This window comes from Esox lucius, unplaced genomic scaffold (genome assembly GCF_011004845.1).
Source record: "Esox lucius isolate fEsoLuc1 unplaced genomic scaffold, fEsoLuc1.pri S27, whole genome shotgun sequence".
NCBI classification, from domain to species: domain Eukaryota; kingdom Metazoa; phylum Chordata; class Actinopteri; order Esociformes; family Esocidae; genus Esox; species Esox lucius.
Genome location: NW_022995025.1, coordinates 42,823 through 58,756, shown reverse-complemented (window position 1 = coordinate 58,756; position 15,934 = coordinate 42,823). Strand labels below are relative to the sequence as shown.

At 39.8% G+C, this 15,934-nt stretch overlaps 1 protein-coding gene and 1 long non-coding RNA gene across 2 annotated transcripts; both read right to left on the bottom strand.

Moving 5' to 3' along the window:
• Window positions 1-781: 781 nt before the first annotated feature.
• LOC114838125 lies at window positions 782-6,115 on the bottom strand. Its single transcript, XR_003781226.2, has 6 exons — window positions 6,035-6,115; window positions 5,767-5,878; window positions 4,848-5,067; window positions 4,493-4,661; window positions 3,479-3,606; window positions 782-2,036 (listed from the first exon to the last, which is right to left on the bottom strand). It is a non-coding gene; the product is annotated as an uncharacterized LOC114838125 (long non-coding RNA).
• Window positions 6,116-7,158: 1,043 nt separating this feature from the next.
• On the bottom strand, window positions 7,159-12,064 carry LOC117594193. The gene is made up of 3 exons (XM_034291283.1): window positions 11,478-12,064; window positions 10,822-11,392; window positions 7,159-7,187 (listed from the first exon to the last, which is right to left on the bottom strand). The coding sequence occupies exons 1-3, from the start codon at window positions 11,925-11,927 to the stop codon at window positions 7,159-7,161; spliced, it is 1,050 nt and encodes a 349-aa protein (XP_034147174.1). The 5' UTR covers window positions 11,928-12,064.
• Window positions 12,065-15,934: the final 3,870 nt, after the last annotated feature.

The window sequence follows — 15,934 nt, the reverse complement described above, 5'->3', positions numbered from 1 at the left end:
CACTATATTGACTATCTGAAGCAATAAAATAAACAAATACCAGTGATGATCATTAGGACAGACAAGATCTCCAAACATAATGGGTAGATGACGCAGTAAACACCAGCTCTGGGTGGCATTTAAGCCCAAGTCATTGGAACCCTCTCTTAATGCTACACCAGGAGGTTTGTTGTTTTGTTCCAAGAAGCCATAGTTGAAACTCTGAATTCTTCTGTGTACTTCTGCTGGTGTGGTGTAATTGTCAATCAGGTGCTGAAGGAGTAATTTCATTTCATATTGTCCGACACCATCTAATATATCATGCATGATATCAACTGAAAAATTTGCAGTGGTGTGGAAATATTGCAACGAATTTAAAAGGCAAGACTTTTTTACTCCCATTACATAAGGTAGACTGGGATTGTTCTGCATACTCTGACAATGTTCAGCATGAAGTTCTTTAGTTCGCACTGACATCTTTGGACTATCTTCACTGAACTCTGTCTGAAAGTCTTCTTTCTCTAGTAGGCAAAAGCGGCAACAGTACCTAGCACTGAAAGATTCTACAAAACCAAATAAGGAATGGACTCCAAGGTTGTCACCAGTAACTTGGACAATGGTTCCATAAACTGTATGATCAAATAAAGGAATCTGAATTCCATTGGTTTCCAGTGTTGAGATATCCTGAACATGCGGCTCTAGTATTTTATCAAACCCGTATGTTTTGATATCTTGTGAATGAAATAAAGCAACTAAATGAATATTTAGTAAACTCGAATTGCATTTAGGGGAAATATTTCTAAGGGTAAAATAGATAGCTCCTAATTTATGTATTCCCTTTTTTGATCCAAGGGGATTTGAGCATTCAAATTCATCAAAAAAAAGCTGGATCTGAACAGCATGTCTTTGTTTTGAAAAGAGCGCATGATTCTTAAATAATTCTCCATCTTGTATGTCATAAAGAAAATTTGGTATTTGTTGTGAATCCCTCATCATCATATCTTTAATGTTAGGGTGCTTATAAATCGACTGTATTGTCTCAAGAATTGGTATATATACAAATTTATCCTTAACAATGGTTTGGGCGAAAGTTCCAATTGTTCTATTACGCCGTGTAGCAAATCTTGTACCGAGAACATATTCAACAGGATCTATTTTCCCCCATTTGTCCGAAAAGTACTGCATTCTCTTACTCTCAGTGTTTAATGCCACAAAAGGATTTTGCATTTTTTCAAAACACTGATCAATTTGAGACTCAACCAAACTTTTTATGGGCTCCTCTAAAGATAAGCTCTTTTTCACAGACTCTTGTGTTTGACTATAAACGTCTCCAACCACTTCTTCTAGAGCACTAACAACATAGTTAATAGTTGTCTCTGCGACACCAGCAACTTTAAGTTCGGCTACCACTGTTGCACAACTGTTTTCTATATTTGTTTTTTGGGAGTACAGACTCACAAGTTGAATTTTGGTTTGGTAAAACACCTACATCCCCTAGTGAAATGGAGTTGGCTTTGGATGAGCTTTCACCATAATCGAGGTGTGAACGGTCAATCGCACAACACTTGCTGAGATGCTTTCGTAATCCAGAAAAACTATGGTAAACATGTGAACAACCTCTTTGAGCACATTTTAACTTCAAACTTTTGCCTGGACAAAGGCCATGAACTAACTTAAAGTGCCTTATAAGGGCATTGGCACTAGCATGCCCCCTTTTACATATGAAACAAATCATCTGCTCACTGGAGCATTCTAGCTCGTAACTCAGCCACTCTAGGATTCACCTTGGTGGTTTCAACATCTATGTCATAGACAGTGGTTTGCAGAAAGTTGTACACATTGGTAAGTTCCTGACAGTATGAGGTGCCAAAGACAAAGTGAGCTTTGAAAAGCTCATCAACACAGGCCAGTGAATTAGAGGCCTTACAGGGTAGAGCATGTTTGTCAATAACAATAAAACAAGAGTGGACCCTACTTCTCCTTGGCCCAACAACAAGCAGATATGGCTGGAGGCTCTCTCCAATGGTATCCAAGTGCCCTTGGATACTGGTACCGGTCTGTGAAAGAATGAAAATACATTAGTGCCAATGTGACTTAAAAGTTAAACTCACAATACACAATGAATCAAATATACAGTGATGTCTTCCACCAAAGTTTCGGTAACACTTTACAATACGGGGGCACTAATAAGCATTAATTCATGCTTAACTAATGCACAGATAATACTGAATTAATGTGTAACTCATGATTATCTAAGCTATTCATTAATGATTACTATATTAGGAATTAATTAAGAGTATATCTGGTTAATATATTACTTCATACATGAATTGTTATTAATTAAATATGTCATTGTGGATTAATTCCCTAATAATTTTTTTTAACTAATAGTGTTAATTAATATGTTAATTACCACAATGAGCCAAAAGCCTTGAATTTCAACTTCCAGATATTACAAGTAAACTAATGTGCATTAATACATGATTAATTACTGCATTATTAGTGCAACTTCATGTGTAAATTACAACAATTACTAAATGATGAGTTAATGATGTGCCTCAACAAGTAAAGTCACAACATAATTATATATTTGCAAACCATTAGCTAATTATTAATTTATCATTAACAACCATGACTAATCATTAATGAATAGCTTAGATAATCATGAGTTACACATTAATTCAGTATTATCTGTGCATTAGTTAAGCATAAATTAATGCTTATTAGTGCCCCGTATTGTAAAGTGTTACCAAAGTTTCTTTATTACATACTTCCAGCAGATTGTTACTAAGCAGGGCTCCAGACTAACTTTTCCACTAGGTGCACTGGTGCTACCAACTTTCTCAGTTGGTCGCACCGATTTATTTATTTTTTGTTGCTACAACATAGGATTAATCGATGCATGCTGATTTGGGCTACACGATTTGGGAAAAAAATTCATATTGCGATTATATATAAACAAAGGCTTTCATGAGTCAAGTTGTATGGTTCTCAAGTAAAATGCACACACACATGCTGAAATGTGCACAACTCAAACTAGAAACAACAACTAAATGCATGCATTAACGTTGACAGCCTAAATTAATTTATTTCATAAAATCACTGCATTTGCATCATATAATCGCATAGTCGTGACATTGCAATTGCGATATGATAAAATGTGCTGCACTAATGCCAATGAAAAGGTGTCTCAATTTTTTCATTTTTATATGACTTAATTCCTTAATTTCCTGAATTTCTCTCATTTCCGGTGAACATTCTGTGCTCACTGTACATCCACACAAAACCATCAATGGTTGACTTTTTAATGTTGTATTTCTATTTTTTATTTTGGTTACAGTCTGGAACCCTGCTAAGTATGTATTAAGTAGAAAAGAATAGCACAAGAACAACAATGTGGAGAACCAAATAAGAACCTGTCTGAAAAATAAGCAAGTTCAATGTCACACAGTAACACAACATTGTGAACTAGTGTCATCTGCTTAATCAGTAGCTTCACCTTGATGAATTTCACAAGACAATCACATGCTTTTCTCGCTGAGATCTTTCCTGGTGTTTTGCGGCCTTGACTTGAGGGTGGCAAAAGGTGAACCAGCATCAGAATGGAAGACATGTCGCTGTCCCAACCTGGAGACAAGGAAAACAAAATAAACAAATTTGTTTTAAGTTTTTAGGTAGAAGGGGTTGAACATACCCTCCTATTCAGTTGAACTAGTTTAACTTAGACTTAACTTCACTTGGATGATATGCTGGTATAAATACATTTACCACTCCAGTACTTTTATACTGCACACAGAATCAGTATTAACAGCATATCCATGGCCAAGTCTACAGATGTGATGTGTGGATGAATTAAGGTGAAACTTCTAAAGATATTGAAATGAGGTCATAGAGTTAAACTTTATCTACTACATATCAAGCAAACTTTTTTTTTTATTCAGAGACCCAAATTAAATCAATTTCAAACTGTAAATCTGCATCTCCTATACAAGGCCTTTGATAAACGATCAGGGATGAAAAGATAGAGAAACAGGTGATTTTCATTCTGACAGTTTACCCATTGCAAGTCTGTGTTGCAAATGAATCAAGCATGTCTAATGGGTAAAGTTGTGACCACAATTTTATCTGAATCATGGATGGAAATTAGCACCAGCCACCAGCCAAATGCTGGTGATTTTGTGTTGTGGCTGGTAAACTTGTTCTACCTAGCAGCCACTGTGGTGGCGTAAATTAAAGTAGCATGCTGTTTCACTTTTAGAGGAGGCACAACTTGAGACTTTACCCTATAGAATAAACGGCTTAAGTTTTGTAGATCTTGTAGTATTTATTTTCACATGCAGTTACACATTGTCGGTTAAAAACAATAAAAAGGCTGGTCGATTTTGGAATCCACTAGCCACAGTGGCAGGTGGACAAAAAATTTAATTTCCATCCCTGATCTGAATAAAGCTATTATTGTCATAAATGCATAACTTGTTATTAAATAATTTAAGTTATAGCACAATGTAGTTACCTTCTTCAACTTCAGTGGCTTCAGCATTTTGGATGAGGTCTTGGAGCTCACTAGTCTGTGTGAGGCCACGGCTCTGTGCAATAACCTTTGGTTTTATGTTGTTAGACCACTTCTCCAACAACTTTGCAGAGGTCGCATCACCAAATAGAAGTCCAAAATCTTGATCAATCTGTACAAAATGCCAAAGATAATTAGGAAGATAAGTAAAGTAGGTTAGAAGCTTACTTAAAGATAGTAGGAACCACAGTAGAATCTCACTTTTTTACCTAATGAGTCTGGGTTACTGCAGAACAACAATAGCATTGAATATCATATGTGTATGTTTTCATGTTTAAAGATTTGAAGTCTCACATACCAAGCCTGGTATATCAATGAAACGCGGGAAAATAGAAAGAATATCAGAGGACTCTTTAGGGTCATGCAGCATCTTCTGGCGATAGGCAAGTGTTAACCTCATCTTTTCCTTTACCACTGCCTCGTCAGCTGTTTCATCAGGGCAATTGCTTCCTGACACTGACGTTCATCATTCAACCAGGTGTCTTCTTTGAAGGGATCTCTGTCAGTAGTTGGCCCACCTGAAAGTGTTTAAAACAATTTGAAAACCAAATATTTAGTTCCTTTTCTTTCAAAAGCACAACACATTTATAACAAAAATAGGTGATTGTGTGTACGTTTTGCAGGAGACTAAAAGGATTTGCGGGACTCCCGTAAAATAGTAAAAAAATATGAATAAAACATTTAAAACTAATAAATTGTTAGTCATCTGTTTAAGAAAAGCAACAAGAACTAAAACAAAATAGAAACAATTTACAGGCCAGAGTTCCTATTTGTAACACGTTTGCAGCATTGAGCGATGTAGCCAATCACAGACATATGGTGTTGATTTCCTGAACGCAATGGCCAATCAGAAGCATTTAAGACTCCCCTCACCGCTTAAAACAGACTTTTTGTTCAGTGCTGAATTCTGCATGCTGGCAAATCCTCTGATTATAACAAAGTGTAGATATTATGAAATATTTATTTTGTGCAGTCAGCTTCACTGCTAACAGATGTGTGAGATCTATGTAACGCTTGACCTCATTTCCATTATAACTTAATGACAGACCAATCTGGAACTAAAGAATACCTCAAAGACAAGTCATAAATGTGAGAAAATGAGTAAAATAAGCTTATGTTATTAATCTAAAGTTGTATACTCAATATATATTTTTTAAAGTTGATCAAGCCTTCCAGCCAAGCTAATAAAAGCACTGACTAAACATCAAATCTCACACCTGTTTGTGGTTGTCGTGGCCGTTTCATCCGTCCCTCTGATGCTTCTTTCTGCAGAGTTTTTATTCTCCATGCCAGATATCCACTTCCATCTTCTGCATTGTAAAAATGCTCCTATGACCAGAACAATACAAAGACTTAGTAGGTATACATTACACAGCTAAAGAAATAAATACCATATGAATTATAATGTAGATAATCTTTACTATGCAATACAGAGTATATCCTCCTCCTGTATATCAAAAAGATTGAGAGGCAACAGCTACTTACATATCCAAGCTTGCTCCTTGGGTCAGCCAAGCATGGGAACAGGGTGATGATTCCCTTTGCATATTCTTCTTTTAAACGTCGGGAAGGGCTTGTTCTTTACACAAACAAACCAATTACAACTCATAACATCATAAACATCAATTTACAAATAAATGTATGAACAACTTACCCATGTTCATTTGTCATCTGGGCCACCAATATTTTCACCAAGTCACGTCTTCTGCTATCTGACAAACTTTTAGTGCGTGTGTATTCTTTTATGACCTTCTCGCCTCCGGGGCTGCTCTTCAGTATATCTTCAATCATCTGGAGGGGGGAATGATTTAAAATCGAGCAGAGATGCGAAATTATTAACAACTGACAAGTGTATATAGTTCCAAATATCTTTACTATTTAAGTAATTCTATATAAATGTAATTTAGAGGCAAGATTGTGATCCTTACTTGGTCAAGACGACGTTCCTCAGATCGATTTTTTTCAGGAGGACTTCTAATTAACACTGCTGTGTCATCAGACTCTGATGTTCCCTCTGTCTCTCCCAAATATGAGCTTAAAGAATCTGCAATATAAGCCATATCAATGATATGAAGATCTTTTCATACTACTTTTGATTGCATGCTATAACAGCTTTTAAGAATTAATCAAATAGTCATATTAGCCTATGCAAATTGGTGAATATTGCTGAGAATAAAAAAAAATTGAAAAGCATGTCAAACAATTTACCATCAAGGCTTGCTGTGTCTGGGATGGAAATTTCTAGGACACCAATGTCTGTTCGGGTCAGCAAATATTCGAACGCTTCCTCATCAAGCTCTGTCTTTGTGTCATCAAAGACTTTTACATCCATTGTATGAATGTCAAATTTCTTGGTAACTGAAGGAAGACAAACCATTGGGAAATTGACAAAGGCCAGCAATGCCAAATGAACTAAAACAGTTAGGCTATCTGTATACCCCATAAGATACAAGCATACACTTATTATATTAAAAAAATTATATAATAATATTAAAAAAGTATTAATGATTTTAAAAATGTTAAAATTTGTTGTATCTCACCACATTCCAAAAACGTCTGAAATGTAAAAGGTGTTGGAGAACAAATATATTTTTTGCTATCTTTAAACTTCACTCTGACAACGTTGTTGGTTTGCATCCTAGAGGGACCGAAAAGACAAAGTTAAACAAGACATTAACACTCACAGTCAGATGAAAAAAGAAAAACATTTGGTAACACTTTAATGTACTAAGCTTATTTTATAGGCCCATTTTCATTCTTTTTTTTTACAGGGCAAGTCAAAAAATTAATCACTGACCCGACTGGATTTTCCAGCTAAAAAATACTTAGCGTTGAGCCCTAGATTATGTATAATATAAGGTAATGAAAAGCATGATAACTCCCTAATATTGGCTGATGTCATTGTTAGCTGTTTTTTTTTTTTAAGATTTTGGATAGTATTGACTCAAGTGTTACTACATCTCTCTAAGGAACTACTAATTATTTGGATTAGCAGTCTAAAGTGAATATCTCGGTAACTTACTAGTAATGACTAAAGTGTTATCAAATCAATTGGAAGGAATTACTACTTCAAATCTTACAAAAATCCAAAAGCCTACAATGACTTTAGTCATTACTAGGGAGTTATCATGCTTTTAACTTTAGAATACTGTTCCAAATAATTAGTAGTTCCTTCTGAAGGATTTGGTAATAACACTACAGGTCTTTATTAGTGGGTTACCATTACCATATTTGATACATGCGTTATTCACATTAATTATGAACCTGTAGTGTTCATAAGAAGGTATGATTTTTTCCCCTTAAGATAGCTAATTGTGAACTAATGTTACCACATTCTGAGCTCTATTACTTATTCATTAATCAGAATTTCTTGTTAGTTAATAGCGTGTTAACAATGTATTATTACATGGCTTGGTTGAATTCCAATGTAGAATGCGGTCTGTTATTTTCTTGATAACAGGCCGCTGCGGAGTATAACAGACCGTTGCCATGAAAAACAGAGCGTTGCTATGGACTCTAACCGTACAGGATTCTAACCGTAGACGGAGCGCACTATTTTCTTTGGCGGAAGCTTAGCGGAAGCAATACAATCGTAAACTATCAATAAACTCCTTTTTAAATCAATATTTTGTTTCAAAGTAATGATTTATTTGGTAGGTAGCCATGTAATAAGCGGGATAATGTATAGCAAGTCGGTAGTTATTGAGAATACAACCCCTTCAGGCTGCTCAAGATCCCTCCGCTTCGCGTCGGGCTACCGATTGCAGCCTGTCGGGGTTGTATTTCTCAATAACAACCTCCTCGCTATACATTATCCCTTACTTAATCATTTGTTCATGTGCAGTAATTCATTAATGATGGAACTTCCATTAATGAATAACTAGCCTAAACATGTGATGCGTAGGCTATGCGAATAACTAACGTTAAAACGATTAACACATTGCTAACACTCTAGTAATAACCACCATGGAACCTAAAGTGTTACCAAATGCACTATAACTTTTTTCACTAACTTTTTAATTTGTAATAACAGTTTAACAGTTCTGTTAAGGCGCTCATCCACATCAAAATGGCGTCATCAATCCTAATGTTAATTTAACTCATTACAGAGTCAAGTACATGTGGCCTCCATCTATTCTAACGTTAACCTAACTCAATACAGAGTCAAGTGCATGTGGCGCAAAACTCCGCTCGTCACGATAGCTACCGTAACGTTATAGTGGACAAATATTTGATATTAAGCTAACTTAGCTAGTTTAACTGGTGTCAATTACTTGATTTGGTTACAAAAATAAGATAATTTACGTTTAAAATGTGATCCTTAAACTCTAAGTTAAGGTTAGGCTATGTGTTCACCTTCCCAGTACGTTAAACTAACTTAAGCTAAACATTTTGGTGCACCACAGCATCTAAAAAGTGATTAACGTTAGTGATTTCTCCTCGTTTAGCTAACGTTGTCGAGCACTAATGCTCACGTTAAACTTCACATCAAGTTAACATGAGAAAGCAATCTCTGTAATGTTAAAACACGGCAAAATGATCTGAGCTCAAAAACGAAGCGATTATTATGAAAATAGGTAGTACAATTTTAAAATTATACTTACTTTTACGTCCAGCAGAAGCTCAACTTCTCTTCCAAACCCACATATGCAACGGTCGCGAACGCCGTGATGAACGTAATGGCGGATAAAACACTCAGGGAGAGGAGACAATCTTGGGGAGGAGTCACAGTTAACGGTTACTCCAGATTACTCTTTAATTTTGCTCCCCCTCTGTGGACACATTTTATTCTGATCACTCAAAATAGATTAAAAACAACTATTTTTGAGGAAAAAAAAAGTTACTCTGGAAAAATTACTCTGCCAGTTTTCCTGTGTAGATAATTCGTACACATACAACCTTGCAAAGCTACCATTTGCAGCGCAGTATCGCCCACACACCGGGGCTTTTGTGCATAGATTAGATGGTGTATGTCAAGGTCCCAGTTCCTCCAACCCAACACATCTAATAGATACCATTAACACAGAACATATTGTATTACATGGGGATTTGTAAACAAAAAAGAGGACTATGCTCATATATACAACATTGTGTACAACATGGTGATGTCTCTATTTTATTTTCCACAAATAAACGTACACTGAACCGGGTTTCTATACATAGGGTCTGTGTAAGAAACACCTTTTTGAAAGGTGAACTTGTAAATGATCTCGGTGCAAATCTTAGATATACACAACGGTTGTTCTTAAATGAATAAAGTACAATAAAGCATTTATTTCAGACCTGGCTCCTGGACTCATTGTTAATGTGGTATAAACACCCGCCTAACATGACAAACACCCTTCTATGCGTAGTGACCGGGTAACTAAAAAAACAGGACATCGTCCAATGGAGCATTAGAAAACATTAAATGGCCACATTCTGTGTCTCCAACCCCACACATCTAATAGATACCATTAACACAGGACACACTGTATTACATGGGGATTTGTAAACAAAAAAGAGGACTATGCACATATATACAACATTGTGTACAACATGGTGATGTCTCTATTTTATTTTCCACAAATAAACGTACACTGAACCGGGTTTCTAAACATAGGATCTGTGTAAGAAACACCTTTTTGAAAGGTGAACTTGTAAATGATCTCGGTGCAAATCTTAGATATACACAACGGTTGTTCTTAAATGAATAAAGTACAATAAAGCATTTATTTCAGATACAAAAAAGCATTTATTTCAGAAACAGAAAAGCATTTATTTCAGATACAATAAAGCATGTATTTCAGACCTGGCTCCTTGACTCATTGTTAATATGACATAAACACCCTCTTAAGCGTAGTGACCGGGTTACTACAAACAGGACATCGTCCAATGTAGCATTCGACACATTAAATGGCCACATTCTGTGACCCACTCTTTCCCTTTGCAGCATGCGAAGCACGTAGACTCAAAGTTCTGTGGTATTTCAAGGGGTCTGTAAGAGGTGGTTTCTTTCTTGCAAACACCACAGGCCAGAGAATTCTTCTTCTTAGCTCTTCTTGTACAGGACACACAACACAGGTGTCTGCATTCAAGGTACGCATTTGCGTCTTCGCGACAGTAGGGGCATGTGTAAGGTTCCACATGCGTTGTCTCAGCATTCGAGCCGTCCGGGAGCACCGCGCCTTTAGGAAAAGAAACATGAGAATTCATTTGTGGACTTTTAGTGTACATCTCTGGCAATAAGAGTTACTGTTACACCAAATGGATATAGATTGTTGTGTTCTTACCTGTAATGATCACGTTGTTGTCTGGTTCCAGTTCTAACACATATCTATCCCCAGACCACTCCTCTGGATTTGAATACTGGACAGACGGTACGAACCGACCGTCGGACTTGATGACATCTCCCAGTTTGGCCATTCGATCGTAGTAGTACAGGGCAACTGATATGCAGTCGGGCTGAGTCTCATTCGAGCAGGTTCCGTCAACACTGGCTGATGGCAGTTGTGCTGCATCTACCACGCTGCGGTGATGTGTGCTGTAAGGTCTGTGTTTCAGTGCGTCTCGCTTTGCTTGTATTCGGATGCATTTCATGTTGTGGTAGAAATTGGACACCTCAGGTTCCTGGCCCAAGGCATCATTCTCCGCGATCCTGTTCACATTAACTGTGGTCATGTTGTGGTCACACAGTGCTGTACAAGGAGCCGTGGCAGACAGGGAGGTTCTGGAATCCCAGACATTGGAGCATGTCAGGCCATACTTCTTGAACAGCTCGTATATTCGCTGGGGCTCGGTGCATCGCACATGTATCATCCTTGTTGCGGTCCCGGGCACTAACAGCGTAACACTGTGAGGTTCCTGCAGGGTAGAAAATACAGAAGTAATATAAACACGCTTGGTATATACAGCATGTCTTACAAACTTACATCTCATACAAACTTACATGTTTGCTGTGCAGCTTAAGTATGGTCATCTTGTCCGCGATGGTCAGTTCCCTCCTGAGTATCCACGCGCGCCCTTTTACTAATTCCACCGTGTTACACACATGGTAATAAAAGCTGTCCCCTGGTCTCATGGTGGTGTGCGTGACACTGTATTTGTTGGTGCTGACAGGCACTAGAGGTGTGTCATCCAGCAGTGTATCCAATGCTTCCCAGTCCATTGAGCCACGTCCCGGTTCCACCCATAGAGCTTTCATCACACTTAGGAGCTGTTGAATATACGCAGAGACTCTTTTAAATTCTACTTGGACACAAATGATTGTCAGATTTTTGGTTTTAGAATGTTTGTATATCCATCTGCTCATATACCACTTTGTGATTCCATCGGTCACAAAGTTGATGTGTGCCTGTGGGACACAGCACCATCTCACAGCTATTGTTATGGTATCCATTAGGCTAAGCCTCCGCACAGAGAAGGAGTTTCAGCCCTTGTTGCTCAGAGTAGAAACCCAGAGGATGCCATTTAGCCCGGATCAGCGAGGCTTCTATACACGCAGTGGAGACTCCAAACGGCCGACCGCGGAAATCTCTGCTGACTTCTCAGTTTGTTCCCGGTCGGCCGTTCCCAGTGCTGCTGGGGCAAGAGCAGGTCCACTCCTCTGAACTGTTGGAACGGCCGACCGCGGATATCTCTGCTGACTTCTCAGTTTGTTCCCGGTCGGCCGTTCCCAGTGCTGCTGGGGCAAGAGCAGGTCCACTCCTCTGAACTGTTGAAACGGCCGACCGCGGATATCTCTGCTGACTTCTCAGTTTGTTCCCGGTCGGCCGTTCCCAGTGCTGCTGGGGCAAGAGCAGGTCCACTCCTCTGAACTGTTGGAACAGCCGACCGCCGCTCGCTCCGCTAAATATTACTTTGTCACAGGTTGGACTTTCGCAATGTGGCTGGACCAAGAGCAGGTCCACTCCTCTGAATAATTCTATCTCTGTGTGAAACTTTTGCTACGGTTCAGCTGTGGGTAATCTAGAAGGGTTTTCATCAGTGAACTACAATACACTTTTGTCTCTTAGGAACTATCCCACAAGCAAAATAAATTACCTCTGCCTTTGTACGCTGAGAAGTAAGTACGTATACCATTGTAGTGGCTCTTACAGCGTACATGATGTTAATCTCGGTCACATGGACCTAAACAAGCTTTACATAACTTGTGCTCTCTGACATGTCAGGGTTTGAAGCCTACAAGACACGAAAGACTGAGGTGGATTGAGAAGCAGAGGACCGGTCATGACTGGAATAATTTCCACGGTGCCTAATACCGCCACAACCTGGGACCCGATCACACAAATCGCTGATGATGGGCTGTTCCTATGGGACATGGCACTGATTATAATATTAGCCGGTATCGCATTTATTTCCAGCTTGTACTACATCTATGTGCTAAGTGTGATAACGAGAGGCTACACCACACTGCCTCTGATAATGGTATGATTGAATTTGCTAATAAACATCCACACGGTTTGCGTGACTCATAGTTTTCTTTATTGGCCATACTCAGGAAGTGCAATGACGAAGCTCGCACCCGCTTCTCTGGTGTTTGAGCGAACGAACCTTTCCAGGTTCCGGATTACAGGAGGGGCACACAACTTCTGTCCACCGAACTGATGGGTTCTGTTGAGAGACTGAGTGTGAGTACCCAAACAAAACTGTGACATCCATTGCTTTTTATACATACAAACATCAACTACGGTTACCCGTGTCCACACCGCCGGTCACCGAAGAGTCTGTAGCCTGGATGAAATGGTCATTCACGTGATACAGCGTTTCGTCCAAGGCACATGTTGTGGGAGCGTACACAGGTTCGTACAGAGGAGAATAGACACGTGAGCATGGTTTGTGAATAGGGGGCCTTGACCGTGTGCTATAAATCCTGTGGGTGATCAGGCCCAGCCCAAAAACAGCCATCACTGGAACCGCTATCAAGGTGACCGTGAACCAATCATTCTCGTTGGCAATCCACCAATAATTACTATAGTGCACCATTGCTAAGAGTTTAGAGTCTGCTCCGTTCGTGAAATGTACTGACTGTCTAGTCTACTTGAAACCAGAAATCATGTCCTAGAGAAAGGTTATTTTCTTAGGGAATGGGGTTTTGTATCACAGAGACTGACTCTGTTTCCTCTTTACATCCACTATGAGAATGAACACTCGCCACACACTGTTAGTACACAGGGATTTCATCTGTTTTTTTTATTGTTCAGATCACACACGGTTCACATTTATTATAATTACAGTAAAAGCAAATGCAGCTCAATGCCATTGCCCTTCGCTGTCGTAGTTCAATCCCGGATCAGTAGACACCCAGAACCGCTGTAGGGTTACCAACTCTTAATGTCAACAAAATCAGTTCCTCCACAAGGTCCATTCTTTCGATTTGCGTGAAGATCAGACTCGTAACAAACACTGTGTGATGAAGGTACTTAGACACAATGTTACGGGATAGGTCCCATGCGTTTACCTCCTCAATCTGTCCGTAGGGAATATAACCATAACCCCTCACGATCTCCCATGACAGCAAAAGTTTCACACGTTTCAACTCAGCTCTACTCAGGTTCCACATTGCCTGGTCAAAGCCCAGTGTCATCTGGTGATTCCAGCGCATATCACGACTCGCAAGCTCCTCGAGACAGTGCGTTTCGAGATCGGTCACTTTGAATTCAGGATGGTGCTTTTCGAGTATAACCATCAAGATAGACCACACGACATACTCGGACAGATAGCGGCACATTTCACCGATCAAAGTCTCAGGGTGTTCCAGACACGTGTCCGATCCTCGCTTCTTAAGCATCCGGGTAATTGTCTCTATTACTCGGCCATCGAGTGGCAGATTCGTATGATCTTTTATAGCTGCCACCAGCTTAACAAAGATCGTATTGTTTCTCATTAGGTAGATGACCATTTTGAATCTCCGAGTGAGTTCCATGTTGCCTGTGCACCCTGCTCTCTGAGCTTGGTAGAGATGCGCTTACATTCCGTATGTGAGTGTGTTTATACACACAGTCTGCTACATACCATGGCATAGGATCAGCTTGTCCGACCGAGGCTGGGCTCTCCCACAGCACTAGAGTCAGTTGTAAGGACCCATAGACATATAGCCGGCCGGCCGACTCGCCCGTGGTTGGACACACAGCTCCCATAAATGTGCCCTTATAACGGAATGTGTTGCCTGGTAAACTTGATCATCACTTGTGTAGCAAACCAGGGTAAGAGCCAAAAGTGGATACGTGTAGCGATCCCAGAGCTATTTGTATTTACCATTTTATATATACATCGACCTAGGTTCATGAACATCACCTAACTCAGCAGGTCATGGCTGTACACTCTTATCTGAAGAAATGGGGCAAGTCTCACTTGAGTGACAGATTCAAGTATTTCAGCTTCGAAAGGTTTCTAGCCATACCACACAAACAGATGAGGGCTGAGTTCGGAGGACCTTTCGCTGGGCAACATCAGGACCTGTGTGATACTCTACATAAGGTGTTGGTGAAGAAACGTTGGTTAGATAAGCGAGAGTGGATACCACCTACTCCACGGAAAAAAAGAACCTCAAACCTCGACCGTTTAACGCGGACCATCAAGAGACTCTCGGTGTGTGATCACGTGAGCTCAAAGAAAATACTCTTCCCCCATTCAGCTGGTGACACAGACCCGATTCTCACCGAGTACGAGGATACAGAGGACCAGGATACAGAGGACGAGGATACAGAGGACAGTGTATCCGTAAAGGCTGGGCAGCCCCATGAGATCGCACAATCTGAGCGGGAAGCCGGGGTCTTTTAACAGATTAATTCACCTAATGAGGTATAATGGGGAACGTGGGTGTCCCGGTACCAGGATGCTCACAACCAGAGTGGAAAGAGTTAAGCTGAGGCTTCCACCCGCGCTCCGGAGCTACTACTTCAGGAAAAGAACTACAGTAACCGAGTACCACGCCTACGTACCTGTGAATGGTGCCTTGTGATGTAAGAAATAAAAAACGCTTTTGTACATCGATATGTGAATGGTCAGTTGTCTTTTATTTTTTGACAAATCTGTTTCCACATGATAATACAGAATTGCAGGTACACCAAATCGCATACAAATCATCAAATGTTTTTATCACATAACCTATTGCATATACAACATATCATAGAATAACATTCCATGACTTAGCATTAGACCTGGTCCTGTGTCCCTGTGAACATGTCAACGTTCATCACTGAGTAACTCAAGCAGCATTCCAGAGTACACACTTGCCCACGTAGTGCTAGATCCGTAGGGAGACACATGCCGAGGTTCGTACATTCCGGGGTGCTCACTTCCCCACGTATGCGTAGCTCCGGGTTGATATCTCTGCCAAGGTTCGTACATTCCGGGGTGCTCACTTCCCCACGTATGCGTAGCTCCGAGTAGACTTCCCTGCCA